Here is a 17,240-nt window from a genome sequence, read left to right as displayed (position 1 = left end):
TTCAATACACAGGAACCCTCTTCTTTAAGCAGCCAACTGATTCTAGATCTGAGGTGAGGTGACTGCCCCTGCCATCATGGCAGCATTTGACCACGCATGGCACCAATGCCAGGTATCTACTCAACAGTTCCAGTACTCAGGGGCTCCCTCAACCTGTGACTGTGGTGTCCCTTTAGAGGGTCACTCATTTAACTCCTTCTACTCGGCCCCTGTCCTGTTCCCTCTTCCTGTCTGAGCTGCAGGTGTTGCACAAGATATGGTCAATCTGTTAGCATAGAAAGTTTATTCTGAAGTATTTTGTGAACCCACCTGTGCCCATTCTCATTCCTTTTGTAGTTGTTGGATATTCTGTCTTGTTTGAACCTTCAGCCATGGTGCTGACAGATGTTCCCAGATTGGGATGTTCTCTAATAAATATTAGACGAATACAAGGATTAGATGAATATATTAAAATCAGAAGAACATTGACAGCTTCAAACAGTGAGGCGATGCACAGCATTTATTTGCAGGATATATTTAGGGATTTTACAATCTCACAAATGCCACGGTGATACAAATGGTAGATTTTTTGGCTGCTAGACAATGTACGACCTGCTCTCACCCTTCTCCTCAAAAAGTCCACGCTTGACCCCTTTGTCCTTGCAAACAACTGCCCTCCAGTCTCCTTTTCCCTCTCAAAGTCCTTGAACATGTTATTATCTCCAAAATCCATGCCCATCTTTCTTGGAATTCCATATCTGAATCCCTCCAATCAAGGTGCAACCATTCCACACAACCAAAACAGCTCTTATTGAAGATGGCTCTGACAGTAAGAAATGTAGCATTTTCATCCTTCTCAACCTGTCTACAGTCTTTGACATGGTTGACCACATCATCCTTCTCCAACTCCTCTCTGCTGTCACCCAGCTGGGTGAAAATGCGGCAGAAGTTCCCAGATCAATTCTTATCTATTAAATTGCAGCCAAAGAATCTCTTCCCACTCCCACACCATTATCTCTGGAGTCTCCCAATGATGTCTCGTTGGCCCTCTTCTATTTCTCATCAATACGCTGTCCCTTGGCAACCTGGTTCCATATGTAAGCTGAGGACACCCAGCTCTACTTCATTACTGCTTCCTGTATCCTGACTCTAAACAAGTCTCTTTTACCCATCATCTGAGCCTACTGGTCCACGCTGGCTCCTAGTCTCACAACATCTCATTTTAAAATCCCCAACCTAGCTTTTCAGATTTCTCCATGGCCCCTCTCTTCCTATCTATGTAACCTCGAACAGCTCTGGAAGACATCGATATCTCTGCCCTCCATCTCTCCAAGTCTGACATGTTTCACATCCTGATGATAATCGTCCAGAACTGGGAGGCAAGTTCTGAGCTCTGGAATTCCCTTCCTGAGCCTCTCAGCCTCTGTTATTTTTCTCTCCTCCTTTCAAATTCTCCTTAAGAACACTAACTCTCTGACCAAAGTTTTTGGTCACCTGCTCTGGTACTCCTTCAGTATCTCGGTATCTTTTTAAAAAGGAATTGTACTGTTTTTGTTAAACAGCAAGGGATGTTTGGAGAATGAAAGGTGCTATACAAATGCAATTTGTTGCATTTTCTCCACTTCTGTGTCTCACTGCATGTCTTCTCATGCCCTTGTGCCCAATCAAACTATCAGCCAGTGTCTTATCATTTCTTCACTGTAGAAGTATAAAAATATTCCGTCTTGGATCAGTCTTTTCTCCAAATTACAAATTAAATTATTCTCCACGTTAATTTGTAAAGAAGTTTGAGACAATGTAAAATTTATTAATCTGCTGTTTAACCCACATTACACCCACCTCGCACTGGCCAAGCCCCGCACCCGTGCCCCCGCATTGTCCTAGCCCCACTCCCCACTGAACCAGCCCCGAACCCCCACTGACCCAGCCCCGCTCCCCCACCCCCCACCGACCCAGCACCGCCCCCCCACCCCACACCGACCCAGCCCCGCCCCCCCACGCCGCCCCCCCCCACCCCCCACCGACCCAGCCCCGCCCCCCCACCGACCCAGCCCCGCCCCCCCCACCGACCCAGTCCGCCCCCCCCCCAACCGAACCAGCCCGCGCACCCCCCCCACCGACCCAGTCCCATCGCCCCCCGAACCAGCCCCCGCCACCACCCCACCCCCGAACCAGCCCCCCCCAAACGAACCAGCCCCCGCCCCCCCACCGACCCAGCCCCGCACCCCCACCGACCCAGCCCCGCCCCCCCACCCCACACCGACCCAGCCCCCCCCACCCCAGCCCCGCCCCCCCACCGATCCAGCCCCGCCCCCCCACCGACCCAGCCCCGCCCCCGCCCACCCCCCACGACCCAGCCCCGCCCCCCCCACCGACCCAGTCCGCCCCACCCCCCCCCACCGAACCAGCCCGCGCCCACCCCCCACCGACCCAGTCCCACCACCCCCCCCGAACCAGCCCCGTCACCCCCCTCCCCAAACCAGCTCCCCCCCAACCGAACCAGCCCCCGCCCCCCCCCGACCAAGCCCCGCCTCCCCACCCCCCACTGACCCAGCCCCGCCTCCCCACCCCCCACTGAACCAGCCCCGCCTCCCCACCCCCCCGCGACCCAGTCCCCCCCCCCCCACCGAACCAGCCCGCGCCCTGCCCCACACCGAACTTGCCCCCACCACCCCCCCACTGACCCAGCCCCGCCTCCCCACCCCCCACTGACCCGCATGTCTGGAGTTTAGGGGTGGGGGGGATGGTCATGTCTGGAGTTTTGGGGTGGGGGGGGGAATGGTCATGTCTGGAGTTTGGGGGTGGGGGGGAATGGTCATGTCTGGAGTTTGGGGGTGGGGGGGAATGGTCATGTCTGGAGTTTGGGAGTGGGGGGGAATGGTCATGTCTGGAGTTTGGGGGTGGGGGGATGGTCATGTCTGGAGTTTGGGGGTGGGGGTGGCGGTCATGTCTGGAGTTTGAGGGTGGGGGTGATGGTCATGTCTGGAGTTTGGGGGTGGGGGGGAATGGTCATGTCTGGAGTTTGGGGGTGGGGGGGAATGGTCATGTCTGGAGTTTGGGGGTGAGGGGATGGTCATGTCTGGAGTTTGGGGGTGGGGGGGAATTGTCATGTCTGGAGTTTGGGGGTGGGGGAATGTTCATGTCTGGAGTTTGGGGGTGGGGGGATGGTCATGTCTGGAGTTTGGGGGTGGGGGGAATGTTCATGTCTGGAGTTTGGGGGTAGATGCTCATGTCTGGAATTTGGGGGTGGGGGGATGCTCTTGTCCGGAGTTTGGGGGTGGGTGGTGTGCTCATGTCTGGAGTTTGCAGGTGGGGGGGATGCTCATGTCTGGAGTTTGCGGGGTGCTCATGTCTGGAGTTTGGGGGTGGGGGAATGCTCATGTCTGGAGTTTGGGGGGGGGGTGCTCATATCTGGAGTTTGGGGGAGTATGCTCATGTCTGGAGTTTGGGGGGATGCTCATGTCTGGAGTTTGTGGGGGCGGGGATGTTCATGTCTGGAGTTTGGGGGTGAGGGGGATGGTCATGTCTGGAGTTTGGTGGTTGGGGGAATGCTCATGTCTGGAGCTTGGGGGGTTGCTCATGTCTGGAGTTTGGGGGGGATGCTCATGTCTGGAGTTTGGGGGGAAGCTCATGTCTGGAGTTTGGGGGGGGCGATTTTCATGTCTGGAGTTTGGGGGTGTGGGGGATGGTCATGTCTGGAGTTTCGGGGGGTGATTTTCATGTCTGGCGTTTGGGTGTGTGGGGGATGGTCATGTCTGGAGTTTGGGGATGGGGGGGATGCTCATGTCTGGAGTTTGGGGGTACATGCTCATGTCTGGGGTTTGGTGGTTGGGGGAATGCTCATGTCTGGAGTTTGGGGGGTTGCTCATGTCTGGAGTTTGGGGGGGATGCTCATGTCTGGAGTTTGGAGGGGGCGATTTTCATGTCTGGAGTTTGGGGGTGTGGGGGATGGTCATGTCTGGAGTTTCGGGGGGGGATTTTCATGTCTGGCATTTGGGTGTGTGGGGGATGGTCATGACTGTTGTTTGGGGGGGACGGATGCTCATGTCTGGGGTTTCGGGGCGAGGGGAATGCTCATGTCTGGAGTTTGGGTGTGGGCGGGATGCTCATGTCTGGAGTTTGGGGGTGGGGGGGATGCTCATGTCTGGAGTTTGGGGGGGGGGGGTGACGGGGTCTTTGTGAATGACGGAGAGAAGGTCAGTGTTTCTGGGGAATTTACAGTATTTCTAGAGAGTGAAAGCTTTGTATTGAAGTCAGATTGTTCAATAGAGGGGCGGCCCGGGATTAACCTGCAGCTTTGGAGAGAAAAGGGCGCATTTGCGCCACTCCTGAGGAAAATGGAGCAATGAGAGGCGGGGAGAATGGAGAAAGGCGAAAGGCTGCTTTTCCCTCCTAGACCCAGCTTCACTCTCGCTCTGAAGATCGTGTGTCCCAGCCCAAGGTGAAGAATGGGAACAAATCCAAACAACATAACCAGGGCTGAGTGAGGAAATCGCTGCCATGTCGGCAATGCCGTCTTTCCAAGGTCCCAGGAAGATGAGGGGATCCTCCCAGTCCCTGGACTCACATTGAAAACCCGCAAACTATTTACAGGCGATTTAAAATCTTCCCGCCTTCCTCCCAGGCTCCGCTTGATTGCAACATCTTCCCAGCCCGCCCCTAGCTCCGCCCCCAGCCCCCAAAGCCAGAGCCCCACCCCCTGCCCCGCTCCGCCCCCGCCCCGCCGCGCCCCCGCATCGCCCCGCCCCCGCACCGCCCCCAGTCACGCCCACAACACCGGCCCCGCCCCGCAGCCCCTCTCAGGTAAAACACAGATAAAAACAAAAACAGAAACACCTGAAACAACTCAGCAGGTCTGGCAGCATCGGCGGAGAAGAAAAGAGTTGACCCCGGCCCAGCGGCTCTCAGGTAAAACACACCCCGGCCAGCGGAGCAGGAAGCTCGGGGCGGAAAGGGAAAAGGCTCCTCGCGGGCCCAGCGCAGGCCCCGCCCCCGGTTACACTGCACCCGCTGATTGGCTAAAGAGCCAGGGAGATTGACAGGCCAGTGACAAGCTCAGTGGGCAGGAATTGGTGGGGGTGGTGTCGGTGGGGGGGATGCTCATGTCTGGAGTTTGGGGGTGGGGGGGATGGTCACGTCTGGAGTTTGGGAGTGGGGGGGTGGTCACGTCTGGAGTTTGGGGGTGGGGGGGTGGTCACGTCTGGAGTTTGGGGGTGGGGGGGTGGTCATGTCTGGAGGTTGGGGTTGGGGGGGATGGTCATGTCTGGAGTTGCGGGTATGGGGGGATGCTCAGGTCTGGAGTTTGGGGATGGGGGGGATGCTCATGTCTGGAGTTTGGAGGGGGGAAGGTCATGTCTGGAGTTTGGGGGTGGGGGTGGGTGGTCATGTCTGGGGGGTGGGGGTGGGGGGTCATGTCTGGAGTTTGGGTTTAGGGGGGATGGTCATGTCTGGAGTTTGAGTTTAGGGGGGATGGTCATGCCTGGAGTTTGAGTTTCGGGGGGATGGTCATGTCTGGAGTTTGGGGGTGTGGGGGATGCACATGTCTGGAGTTTGGGGGTGGGGGGATGCTCATGTCTGGAGTTTAGGTGGGGGGATGGTCATGTCTGGAGTTTGGGGGTGGGGGGAAGGTCATGTCTGGAGATTGGGTGTGGGGGGATGGTCATGTCTGGGGTTTGGGGGTGTGGGGGATGGTCATGTCTGGGGTTTGGGGGGGATGGTCATGTCTGGAGTTTGGGGGTGGGGGGGATGGTCATGTCTGGAGTTTGGGGGTGGGGGGGATGGTCATGTCTGGAGTTCGGGGGTGGTGGGGGGGGATGGTCATGTCTGGAGTTTGGGGGTGAAGGGGGATGCTCATGTCTGGAGTTTGGGGCTGGGGGGATGCTCATGTCTGGTGTTTGGGGGTGGGGGGGATGGTCATGTCTGGAGGTTGGGGGTGGGGAGGGGATGGTCATGTCTGGAGTTGCGGGTAGGGGGGGATGCTCAGGTCTGGAGTTTGGGGATGGGGGAATGGTCATGTCTGGAGTTTGGGGGTGGGGGATGGTCATGTCTGGAGTTTGGGGGTGGGGGGGATGCTCATGTCTGGAGTTTAGGTGGGGGGATGGAGTTTGGGCTGGGGGATGGTCATGCCTGGGGTTTGGGGGTGGGGAAGATGCTCATGTCTGGGGTTTGGGAGTGGGGAAGATGCTCATGTCTGGTGTTTGGTGGGGGGATGGTCATGTCTGGAGTTTGGGGGTGGGGGGGGATGGTCATGTCTGGAGATTGGGGGTGGGGAGATGGTCATGTCTGGGGTTTGGGGGTGTGGGGGATGCTCCTGTCTGGAGTTCGAGGGTCGGGGGGGATGCTCATGTCTGGAGTTTGGTGGGGGGGGTGCTCATGTCTGGAGTTTGGGGGTATAGGGGATGGTCAGGTATGTAGTTTGGGGGTGGGGGGGATGGTCATGTCTGGGGTTTGGGGGTGGTCATGTCTGGAGTTTGGGGGTGTGGGGAATGCACATGTCTGGAGTTTGGGGATGGGGGGGATGCTCATGTCTGGAGTTCAGGTGGGGGGATGGTCATGTCTGGAGTTTGGGGTTTGGGGGGTGGTCATGTCAGGAGTTTTAGGGTGTGGGTAATGCTCCTATCTGGAGTTTGGGGGTGGGGGGGATGCTCATGTCTGGAGTTTAGGGGGGGGAGCGCTCCTGTCTGGAGTTTTGGTGTGTGGGGAATGCTCCTGTCTGGAGTTTGGGGGTGGGGGGGGATGGTCATGTCTGGAGTTTGGGGGGCGGGGGGTGGGGGGTGGTCATGTCTGGAGTTTGGGTGGTGGGGGGATGGTCATGTCTGGAGTTTGGGGGGGGGATGCTCATGTCTGGAGTTTGGGGGTGGGGGGGATGGTCATGTCTGGAGTTTGGGGGGGATGGAGTTTGGGCAGGGGGATGGTCATGCCTGGGGTTTGGGGGTGGGGAAGATGCTCATGTCTGGGGTTTGGGAGTGGGGAAGATGCTCATGTCTGGTGTTTGGTGGGGGGATGTTCATGTCTGGAGTTTGGGGGTGGGGGGGATAGTCATGTCTGGAGTTTGGGGGTGGGGGGAATGCTCATGTCTGGAGTTTGAGGGTGGGGGGATGGTCATGTCAGGTGTTTCGGGGTGGGTTGGGATGCTCATGTCTGGAGTTTGGGGGTGGGGGATGGTCATCTCTGGAGTTTGGGGGGGGTGGGGGATGGTCATGTCTGGAGTTTTGCGGGAGGAGGATGCTCATTTAAGACAGGGATGTGGAGAATTATTTTGCTGAGGTTTGAGAGTCTTTGGAACTCTCTTAAAAGGTGGTGGGAGCAGAGTCTTTGAATATTTTTAAGGCAGAGCTGGATAAATTCTTGATTAACAAAGGGGTGAAATATTCACGTGGGTGGACAGGAGTTTGGGTTACATTCAGATCAGCCATGATCTTTTGAATGGTGGGCATTCTCTTGGGACTGAGTGGCCTACTCCTAAGTTGTATGTTCCATTGATGGCATTATGCTGGAGGTGGAGGAAGCATAACCCTGCTGCTCATTGGCATCCTTAAGCCTGGCCCCAGGTAGGCAAGATACCATGCTGATCAGACAGTCTGTAACGTGGAGAGGATTTAGGGGAGGTAATGGCGTAGTGGTATTGTTGCTGGACTAGTAATCCAGAGACCCAGTGTAATGTTCTAGGGAACTACTGAGGAACAGCAGCACAGGACTGAGAGCGCACCAACCAGAGAGAACCCTTCCAATTCAAAGAGCTTCTATAGATCGACTGGGGAGAAAGGTAAGAGTACCATTTAATCTGGGTGAGGGACTAAGGCCTCACCCTGCATATTTTCCTTATAAAATGTAGAGAGTGATGCTCATTGCTGTTTCTAAAAAAAAACAAAATGGACAAAGACCACAAATGGCTGAATTTATGTATGTCTGTGACCCCAGACAAAAGGAGCAACCTGGCAATATCGAAGAAACTTGCACCTCATTATCTCTGATGAGCCACTAAGAAACACCGCCACACTTCCCAATCCTGTGGGCTGCACGGACCAAATTCAAAGAGAGCTATAAAAGGCCATCTGCATTTCATAACCCAGGTGGGCCAACAGGGTTCTGCTCATCTGCTGAGACAAAGGACCCCGCAACCTTCCTTTCAATTCTTAATGGCTGAGACATTTAACAATCTCGGGGGCCCAGAGGAAGGATACACACCCTTTGTCAAAGACAATGTGAAGAAGTGTGAGTCATGTGACATGGACCTCCAGTTTCTGGAACCAGTAATATTGCCTTGCTGTACTACAAAGTCAGTCTCCCATTTTTCCATCTGACTAGCAGCCTCACAGACAAGGTGCTCAGACCCAGGCTGGTCACCTGGCCCCATCTACACTGCTTCCATTTGGAAATATTGTACCATTGCCCACAAGACTGATTCATCTCTGCATGCCTGTGTCATCGTGTGAAGTCAACATCACTGGAAATGTGAATTAACCAGCATCAGTTTTCAGCTCACCAACCTCCGTGAAGAAATACCTCATTAGACTTTGATTCTGGACTCTGGAGCCCACGTGAAACAATATTTCTTTCCTCTGTCGTCTCATTGCACTATAATTCTTTCTTTTCTCCATCCCTCTTTTTCCTATCTGAAGGTGAGGGGGACGTTGCAAACCTTCATTCGTGCTCTGAGTAAGAATTCGGGGATGAATGAAGAAATGCTGCCATGTCATTTCGAATCGACAGTTCATTTCAGGTCCAGGAAAATTGAAACATCTTCTCAGTATCTTGGCCCACAAGGAGTAAACTGAACAATTTAAAGAACAGACTATCTTTTTGAGTTTTCTTTTAAGTCTCCACCTTATTTTAATATTCCCTAGCGTGCCCCAATAACTGCCATGTAAACATAGGTATGAACAAGAAATGAAGCTAGCCGTTTCACACTGCTACCAAGCAGTAGCAACACGGGTAGGATTTTCCACCAACAGGATGCTGCCGTCAAGCCAAAGAGACGTTCTGCCCAAAACACAAATGAATTTCCGTGCCAGTGTGATGCCAGGTACGTAGGCCGTGGTCTCAACAACTGGAGATCGTATCAAACAGCGAGTCTCTCTGGCTGTTCATAACAGGCAGACTACTGACCTTACTCAACCAGCCTGTGCTTGCAAAGTTCAGAAAAATGTCCCCTGTTAGATGTGATTCCATGACTAGACAACACTTGCTGTAAAACCCCGAGTGTGCTAAGATATATTGGAATTGCAACTTCGTTGTTAAATTTAAATTTTAAAAAAAGACTAACTAACTGTTCAGGGTTCATCTTCCGCTGAAATAAACTCCAAATATATAATCTTAGTTTATTTTAAATTTTCAATTTCAATTATTTTCACGATGTGATTTCCCCTGTTGCCGGGGCAACAATCTGTCAGATCTCAGTCTAAGAGGTGGGGAGACCAGCTGTGGAGGGAAATCCTGGGGGAAGGGGACAGACAGGCTTATGGCGACAGACAGGGGCAGTTAGACACAGAAGGCAAAAAGAAAGACAGACCAGGGGAAAGCTGACAGGGCAGATGGGGGTGAAACCGAAGAGACAGAGAGAGACAAGGAAGATGGAAACTGAGACTTAGAGAGACAGAGTGGGGGTCACAACAGGAGGGAAGGCAACAGGCAGGAGATAGGGAGGGAGAGAAAGAGAGAGATAGTGGGCAAGAAGAGACAGAGAAAGAAACCAAGAAGGAGTCATACTTGGGGAGGAGACAGAGAAAGAGGCGCAGATAGATGGGATGAATCAGGCAGGTGGGAAACAAAGAAAGGGAGGCAGAACGGTGGAGACAGACTGGATAAACAGATATGGGAAACAGCCAGAGGGATTAGAGAGAGACCTGGGGATGGGGCAGAAAGAGAGAATCAGACGGAGTCAACTGGGGAGACAGACAGGAAGCGAAGGCAAATAGGGGAGATGGATGGGCGACACACAGAGAGAGAGAGAGAGAGAGAGAGAGAGACAGACAGACAGATGTAACATGTACCAGAGTGAGTGAGAATGATGGAGGGAGACAAAGAGAGAAGCATTGGAGAGAGATAGATGGAGAGATAAGCAGGAGGTATATGATGGGGAGCCAGGCAGAGAATAGACAAAGCCAGGGAAGATCAGGGCAGTTGAAAGACAGGCAAGGAAAGGGCAGAGAAGGAAGTGCATAGTGGTGAAAGATGGATACACCAATGAGGAAAGGGCAGAGAGAAAGAGGCAGATGTGACGGGGGGAGAGAGAATGAGGCATACACCTGGCAGACCGATGGGGGATGGGATATAACAAGAGAGAAATATGGGAGATAAACATGGCTCAGATAAGAGAGACATAGACAGAGATAGACAGCGAAAGAGAAAAATGAGGTGGACAGAGGGACAAATTGGCAAGACAACAAAAAACAAAGGCAAGAATCGCATAATCACAGCACATAAGAGGCCCTTCGGCCCATCGAGTCTGCACTGACACGTGAGAAACACCTGACCTACCTGCCTAATCTCATTTACCAGCACTTGGCCCATAGCCTTGAGTGTTATGACATGCCAAGTGCTCATCCAGGTACTTTTTAAAGGATGTGAGGCAACCCGCCCCCTCCCAGGCAGCGCATTCCAGACCGTCAGCAACCTCTGGGTAAAAACGTTTTTCCTCACATCCCCCTGAACCTCCTGCCCCTCACCTTGAACGTATGTCCCCTCATGACTGACCCTTCAACTAAGGGGAACAGCTGTTCCCTATCTATTCTCTCCATGCCCCTCATAATCTTGTACACCTCAATCAGGTCGCCCCTCAGTCTTCTCTGTTCCAACGAAAACAACCCAAGTATATCCAACCTCTCTTCATCACTTAAATGTTTCATCCCAGGCAACATCCTGGTGAATCTCCTCTGCACCCCCTCCATTGCAATCACATCCTTCTTATGATGTAATGACCAGAACTGCACACAGTACTCCAGCTGTGGCCTCACCAAGGTACTATACAACTCCACAGGACCTCCCTACTTTTGTAATCTATGCCTCGGTTGATAAAAGCAAGGGTCCCATATGCCTTTTTCACCACCCCACTAACATGCCCGTCCGCCTTCAGACATCTCTGGACAGACACGCCAAGGCCCCTTTGTTCCTCAGAACTTCCTAGTGTCATTGCCGTTCATTGAATACTCCGTTGTCAAATTACTCCTTCCAAAGTGTATCACCTCTCACTTTTCAGTGTTAAATTGCATTTGCCACTTATCTGCCCATTTGACCACCCCGTCTATATCTTCCTATAGCCCAGGACACTCAACCTCACTGTTAACCACCCGGCCAATCTTTGTGTCATCCGCAAACTTACTAATCCTCCCCCCCACATAGTCATCTATATCGTTTATATAAATGATGAATAATGGGGGACCCAGCACAGATCCCTGTGGTATGCCAATGAACACTGGCTTCCAGTCACTAAAGCATCCTTCTGTCATCACCCTCTGTCTCCTACAATGAAGCCAATTTTGAATCCACCTTATCAAATTACCCTGTATCCCATGTGCATTTGCCTTCTTTATAAGTCTCCCATGTGGGACCTTGTCAAAGGCTTTGCTGAAATCCATGTAAACTACATCCACTGCACTAAACTCATCTACACACCTGGTCACCTCCTCAAAAAATTCAATCAAATTTGTTAGGTATGACCTCCCTCTGACAAAGCCATGCTGACTATCCCCGATCAAACCTTGCCTCTCCAAGTGGAGATAGATTCTCTCCTTCAGAATTCTCTCAAATAGTTTCCCTACCACTGACGAGAGACTTATCGGCTTATCTCTGCAACCCTTCTTAAATAGCGGAACCATATTAGCTGTTCTCCAGTCCTCTGGCACCTCCCCCATGGCCAGAGAGGAATTAAAAATTTGGGTCAGAGCCCCTGCGATCTCCTCCCTTGCCTCCACAGCAGCCTGGGACACAAATCATCCAGACCTGGAGATTTGTCTACTCTTAAGCCTGCCAACACCTCCAATACCTTGTCACTCCCTAGAAACCAACTAGAGAAGGTATGAGACACGAGTTGGCTATGATGGATTGGGAAACGTTACTTAAAGGGATGACGGTGGAGAGGCAATGGCAAACATTCAAAGAGCGCATGGGTGAACTGCAGCAATTGTTTATTCCTGTCTGGCGCAAAAGTAAAATAGGAAAGGTGGCCAAACCATGGCTTACAAGGGAAATTAGAGATAGTATTAGATCCAAGGAAGAGGCATACAAATTGGCCAGAAAAAACAACAGACCTGAGGATTGGGAGCACTTTAGAATTCAGCAAAGGAGGACCACCGGATTGATTAAGAAGGTGAAAATACAGTACGAAAGTAAGCTTGCGGGGAACATAAAAACTGACTGTAAAGGTTTCTATAGGTATGTGAAGAGAAAAAGATTGGTGAAGACAAATGTAGGTCCCTTCCAGTCAGAAACAGGGGAATTTATAATGGGGAACAAAGAAATGGCTGACCAACTAAATACATACTTTGGCTCTGTCTTCACAAAGGAGGACACAAATAACATAGCAGAAATGTTGGGGAACACAGGGTTTAGTGAGAGGGAGAAACTGAAGGAAATCGGTATTGGTAGGGAAAGTGTTGGAGAAATTGATGGGATTGAAGGCGGATTAATCCCCAGGGCCTAATAATCTACATCCCAGAGTACTTAAGGAAGTGGCCCTAGAAATAGTGGATGCATTGGTTGTCATCTTCTGAGATCCTATAGACTCTGGAATAGTTCCTACAGATGGGAGGTTTGCTAATGTAACCCCACTATTTAAAAAGGGAGTTAGAGAGAAAACAGGGAATTATAGACCAGTCAGCCTGACGTCGGTAGTGGGGAAAATTCTAGAGTCCATTTTATAAGATTTAATAGCTGAGCACTTGGAAAACAGTGGCAGGATCGGTCAGAGTCAGCATGGATTTCCGAAAGGGAAATAATGCTTGACAAATTGACTGGAATTTTTCCAGAATGTAACTAGTAGAGTTGATGAGGGGGAGCCAGTGGATGTGGTTTATTTGGACCTCCAGAAGGCTTTCGACAAAGTCCCACATAAGAGATTAGCGTGTAAAATTAAAGCGCATGGGATTGGGGGTAGTGTATTGAGATGGATAGAAAACTGGTTGGCAGACAGGAAACAAAGAGTAGGAATAAACGGGTATTCTTCCAAATGGCAGGCAGTGACTAGTGGGGTACCACAGGAATCGGTGCTGGGACCCCAGCTATTCACAATATATATTAATGATTTAGATGAGGGAGCTAAATGTAATAGCTCCAAATTTGCAGATGACACAAAGCTGGGTGGGAGGGTGAGCTGTGAGGAGGATGCAGACATGCTTCAGTGTGATTTGGACAAGCTGAGTGAGTGGGCAAATGCATGGCAGATGCGGTATAATGTGGATAAATGTGAGGTTATCCACTTTGGTAGAAAAAACAGGAGGTAGATTATTATCTGAATGGCTATAAATTGAGAGAAGGGAATGTGCAACGAGACCTGGGTGTCCTCGTACACCAGTCGCTGAAGGGAAGCATGCAGGTGCAGCAGGCGGTAAAGAAGGTAAATGGTATGTTCGCCTTCAGAGGCCAGAAGATTCGAGTAAAGGAACAGGAATGTCTTGCTGCAATTGTACAGGGTATTGGTGAGACCACACCTGGAATATTGTGTGCAGTTTCGGACTCCTTATCTGAGGAAGGATGTTCTTGCGATAGAGGGAGTACAGCAAAGGTTAACCAGACTGATTCCTGGGATGGCTGGACTGACATATGAGGAGAGATTGGGTTGGTTAGGATTATATTCACTGGAATTCAGAAGAATGAGGGGGAATCTCATAGACACCTATAAAATTCTAACAGGACTAGACAGGGTAGATTCAGGAAGGATGATCCCGATGGTGGGGGAGTCCAGGACTAGGGGTCACAGTCTGAGGATACGGGGTAGACCATTTAGGGTTGAGATGAGGAGAAATTTCTTCACCCAGAGAGTGGTGAGCCTGTGGAATTCGTTACCACAGAAAGTAGTTGAGGCCAAAGCATTGTATGTTTTCAAGAAGGAGTTAGATATAGCTCTTGGGGCAAAAGGGATCAAAGGATATGGGGAGAAAGCGGGAGCAGGCTATTGAGTTGGATGATCAGCCATGATCATAATGAATGGCCTACTCCTGCTTTTTTCTATGTTACAATGAAATCACCCCTCACTCTTCTGAACTCCAGTTTTAACCCAGTCTGACCAACCTTTCCTCAAAAGACAGCCTGTACATTCCAGGTATCAATCGAGTAAACCTCCTCTGAACTGCCTCCAACCCATTTACATCCATCCTTAAAATGGAGAACAAAACTGCACACAGTATTCAAGCTGCAGGCTCACAAATGCCCTGTACAACAGAAGCATAACGTCCTTACTTTTGTGTTATATTCCTCTCCTAATAAAGGATAGCATTCCAGTAGCCTTCTTAATTACTTGCTTTGCCTGCATACTAACTTTTTGTGACTCACGGCTATGTGGAAAATTGCCCAGGCATATCCTGTACACAAAGAACAGGACAAATCCAACTCGGCCAATTACCTCCCCATCAGTCTACTCTCGATCAATAGTAAAGTAATTGGAGGGGTCAGAAACAGTGCTATCAAGCAACACTTGCTTAGCAGTAACCTGCACAGTGATGCCCAGTTTGAGTTCCGCCAGGGCCACTCAACTCCTGACCTCCAAGTCACTCACTATCCTGACTTGGAAATATGCCACCGTTCCTTCACTGTCACTGGGTCAAAATCCTGGAACTCGCTTCCTAACAGCACTGTGGGTGCACATATACAACATGGAATGCAGCAGTTCAAGAAGACAGCTCACCACCACCTTCTCAAGGGAAATTAGGGATGGGTAATAAATACTGGCCCAGCCAGCAAAGCCCACAACCCATGAATGAATGTTTAAAAATGCCAGCACTAACAGGAAACTGAACATCACCCTGGATGTCCAGAGTCTGAACAATCCCCACCTTTTCAATCTCGGCGTCATCCTTGACAGAAGTCTTACATACAAGCAGCACGTCATCAAGACAGCAGAAAAATAACCTGCAACAGGCTCACAGTAAACTGACAAGTTCCTCATGGGGATCACAGGCCAACATCCTGAGGATCTCTCCTCTTGCCATCATGTACTCAACTGCAGAATACTGCGGCCCAGTAAGATACCAATCTGACCACAACAAATGTACCAATGTACATCATGCAGGACTCTTTGACCAGATCACCTCCCCTGGTTCCCTGCTCGGAACAGGAGCAGCCCCGCCCCACACCATCCCCACCATCAGAAGGATAATTGCAACGGGCAAGCAATTGGCAAAAGTCTACTTTAACCCAGAATGCTCTAATTCAACAACTTCCTCAACCCACCAGCAGTATACCTTCCATCACGCCACCCCATATGGTTCAACACACGACAGCGAGAAGTAACATCTGTGGCGGAGGATTAGCAGGAGAAAACATCCATCAGAAACCACTCTTGTTGTAGAATGCAATGCTCATCCACCCAGCTTTGAGCTCCGAGAGTGGGTCTCTTAAACCATTTCTAGACTGACCAATGCTCTGTGCAGCACTCAACATTAGTGAGGTCGCCAAGACCATCCAGTATGCTGTGGTGTGGTCCAAACAATGACTCGTATTTTTGAGGAGTGTCCACTGACTAAACAAGAAGGCGGCTAAAAGAACTCCGTCTAGCCACTAACAAAGCTATTGCTTGGTTCTATGATTATACAAACATTAAATAAATAAATTTAAAATCTTAGATGAATGACAGGTGATCTCATTGAAACATAAAAGAATCTGAAGGGGCATGACCGTGTAGACATTGAAAAGCTGTTTCCCATGGCTGGGAATCTAGAAGATGGGATTACAGATTATTCAGGACTGAGATAAGGAGGAACTGATTCACTCAGAGTTGTGAATCTTTGGAACTCTCCACCCCAGAGATTGTGGATGCTCGTTTGATCTTGCATGGACAGCGGTGGTTCAAGAAGGAACCTCACCACCACCTTCTCAATTGGGGGTGGGCAATAAAAATGCTGCCTAGACAGTGACACCCACATCCAATGAAATAATAAAAGGAAGGGTATAAGGAGCAGGCAGGAAAGCAGAGGTAAGGCAGAAGAGTCATTATGATCAGACATAGTGCAGCAGACTCAAGAGGCCAAAGGGTCCACAGCTTATGTCCACAGCTACTTATGTTCCTGTGTTAAAATCATGGCATTGCCAGATCAGGAGCCAATGCAGTAACACACTAACAGAGACTTACAGCTCACTGCCCGGCAGACAGGAAGAAAGGACACTGATGTCTGTAGAGGAGCAGTCAGGGTCACAGCAGCAGTCCAGTTCACTGACTCTGCCAATCAGGCCACTGGTACAAATGGGAACAGCTGGAACAAGACAGAGAGAGAAATGTCTTACCACAGAGCACAGAAAGTATCAAAAACCATCTCCCTCCCATGTCTGAATCCACAATAATTTTCTTCTCCATTTCCCCATATCAATCTTTAAACTTATTCTCCCATTGCTTTCTACTTATTCAATTACTGGTGCCAGATATGCTCTCAACCCTTTGAATTAAAAATAATACGGTGAATTTGTGGTCCAATTTTAATCGTGATGCAGGACCAAAGAGACTTCAAAGAAAACACTCTCAGATTTTGAGACTTTTTTTTCTATGTTATAAACAGAGTTATAGATGACAAAAATGAGGAAGTTATGTTCAATTTTTATCAATCACAGGTTGGGCCGGAGCGAGAGTTTCCGGGTCCCACACTTAAAGAGCTGGAGCAGAATTAACAGAATGGGAGCAAGAATGAGAAACTTTACAAGATAGACTGCAGCAGTTCAAGAAGGAGGCTAACCACCAGCTTGTCAACGGCATTTAGGAACATGCAACAGATGCTGGCCTTGTCAGTGACTCCCAAATCCCATGAAAGAATTTTTTAAAAAACGTCAGTTATGTGAAGCCCTGGGAAAACTGGTGCTGTTTCCCTTAGAGCAGAGAAGGCTAAAGGGAGATTGAACAGAGGAGTTCAAAATGAGGAAGGTTTTGATCGTGAGGGAGGAAGTGTTTCCATTGGCAGAGGGGTCGGAAGCAGGAGGACAGATTTATGGAATCTGTAATTTGTAAAGGAACCAGAAGGGAGATGAGTTTTTATTTTAAACAGTGAGTTATGATGATCTGGAAGGAGCGATATGAAAGAGCGGGCGCAGAAGTAACTCCCCATCCTGCACCACCCATTCTC

At 50.4% G+C, this 17,240-nt stretch overlaps 1 protein-coding gene across 4 annotated transcripts in view; it reads right to left on the bottom strand.

Moving 5' to 3' along the window:
- The window catches only part of LOC144673114 (NACHT, LRR and PYD domains-containing protein 3-like), a 404,245-nt gene extending 387,868 nt beyond the window's left edge, over positions 1–16,377 (bottom strand). Inside the window, exons 1-2 of one of the 4 annotated variants that reach the window (XM_078535097.1) lie at positions 16,262–16,325; positions 310–405 (exon numbers count right to left, since the gene is read on the bottom strand). In XM_078535097.1, coding sequence (XP_078391223.1) covers positions 310–373 — 64 coding nt within the window. In that variant the 5' untranslated portion in view covers positions 374–405; positions 16,262–16,325. Of the gene's footprint in view, positions 1–309; positions 406–16,261 lie in introns of all 4 variants that reach the window. The other 3 variants (XM_078535099.1, XM_078535096.1, XM_078535098.1) reach the window with 3 other exon arrangements.
- Positions 16,378–17,240: the final 863 nt, after the last annotated feature.

Source organism: Cetorhinus maximus, unplaced genomic scaffold (assembly GCF_964194155.1).
Source record: "Cetorhinus maximus unplaced genomic scaffold, sCetMax3.hap1.1 HAP1_SCAFFOLD_286, whole genome shotgun sequence".
Taxonomy (NCBI): Eukaryota; Metazoa; Chordata; class Chondrichthyes; order Lamniformes; family Cetorhinidae; genus Cetorhinus; species Cetorhinus maximus.
This window is presented reverse-complemented; position numbering and strand designations above follow the sequence as displayed.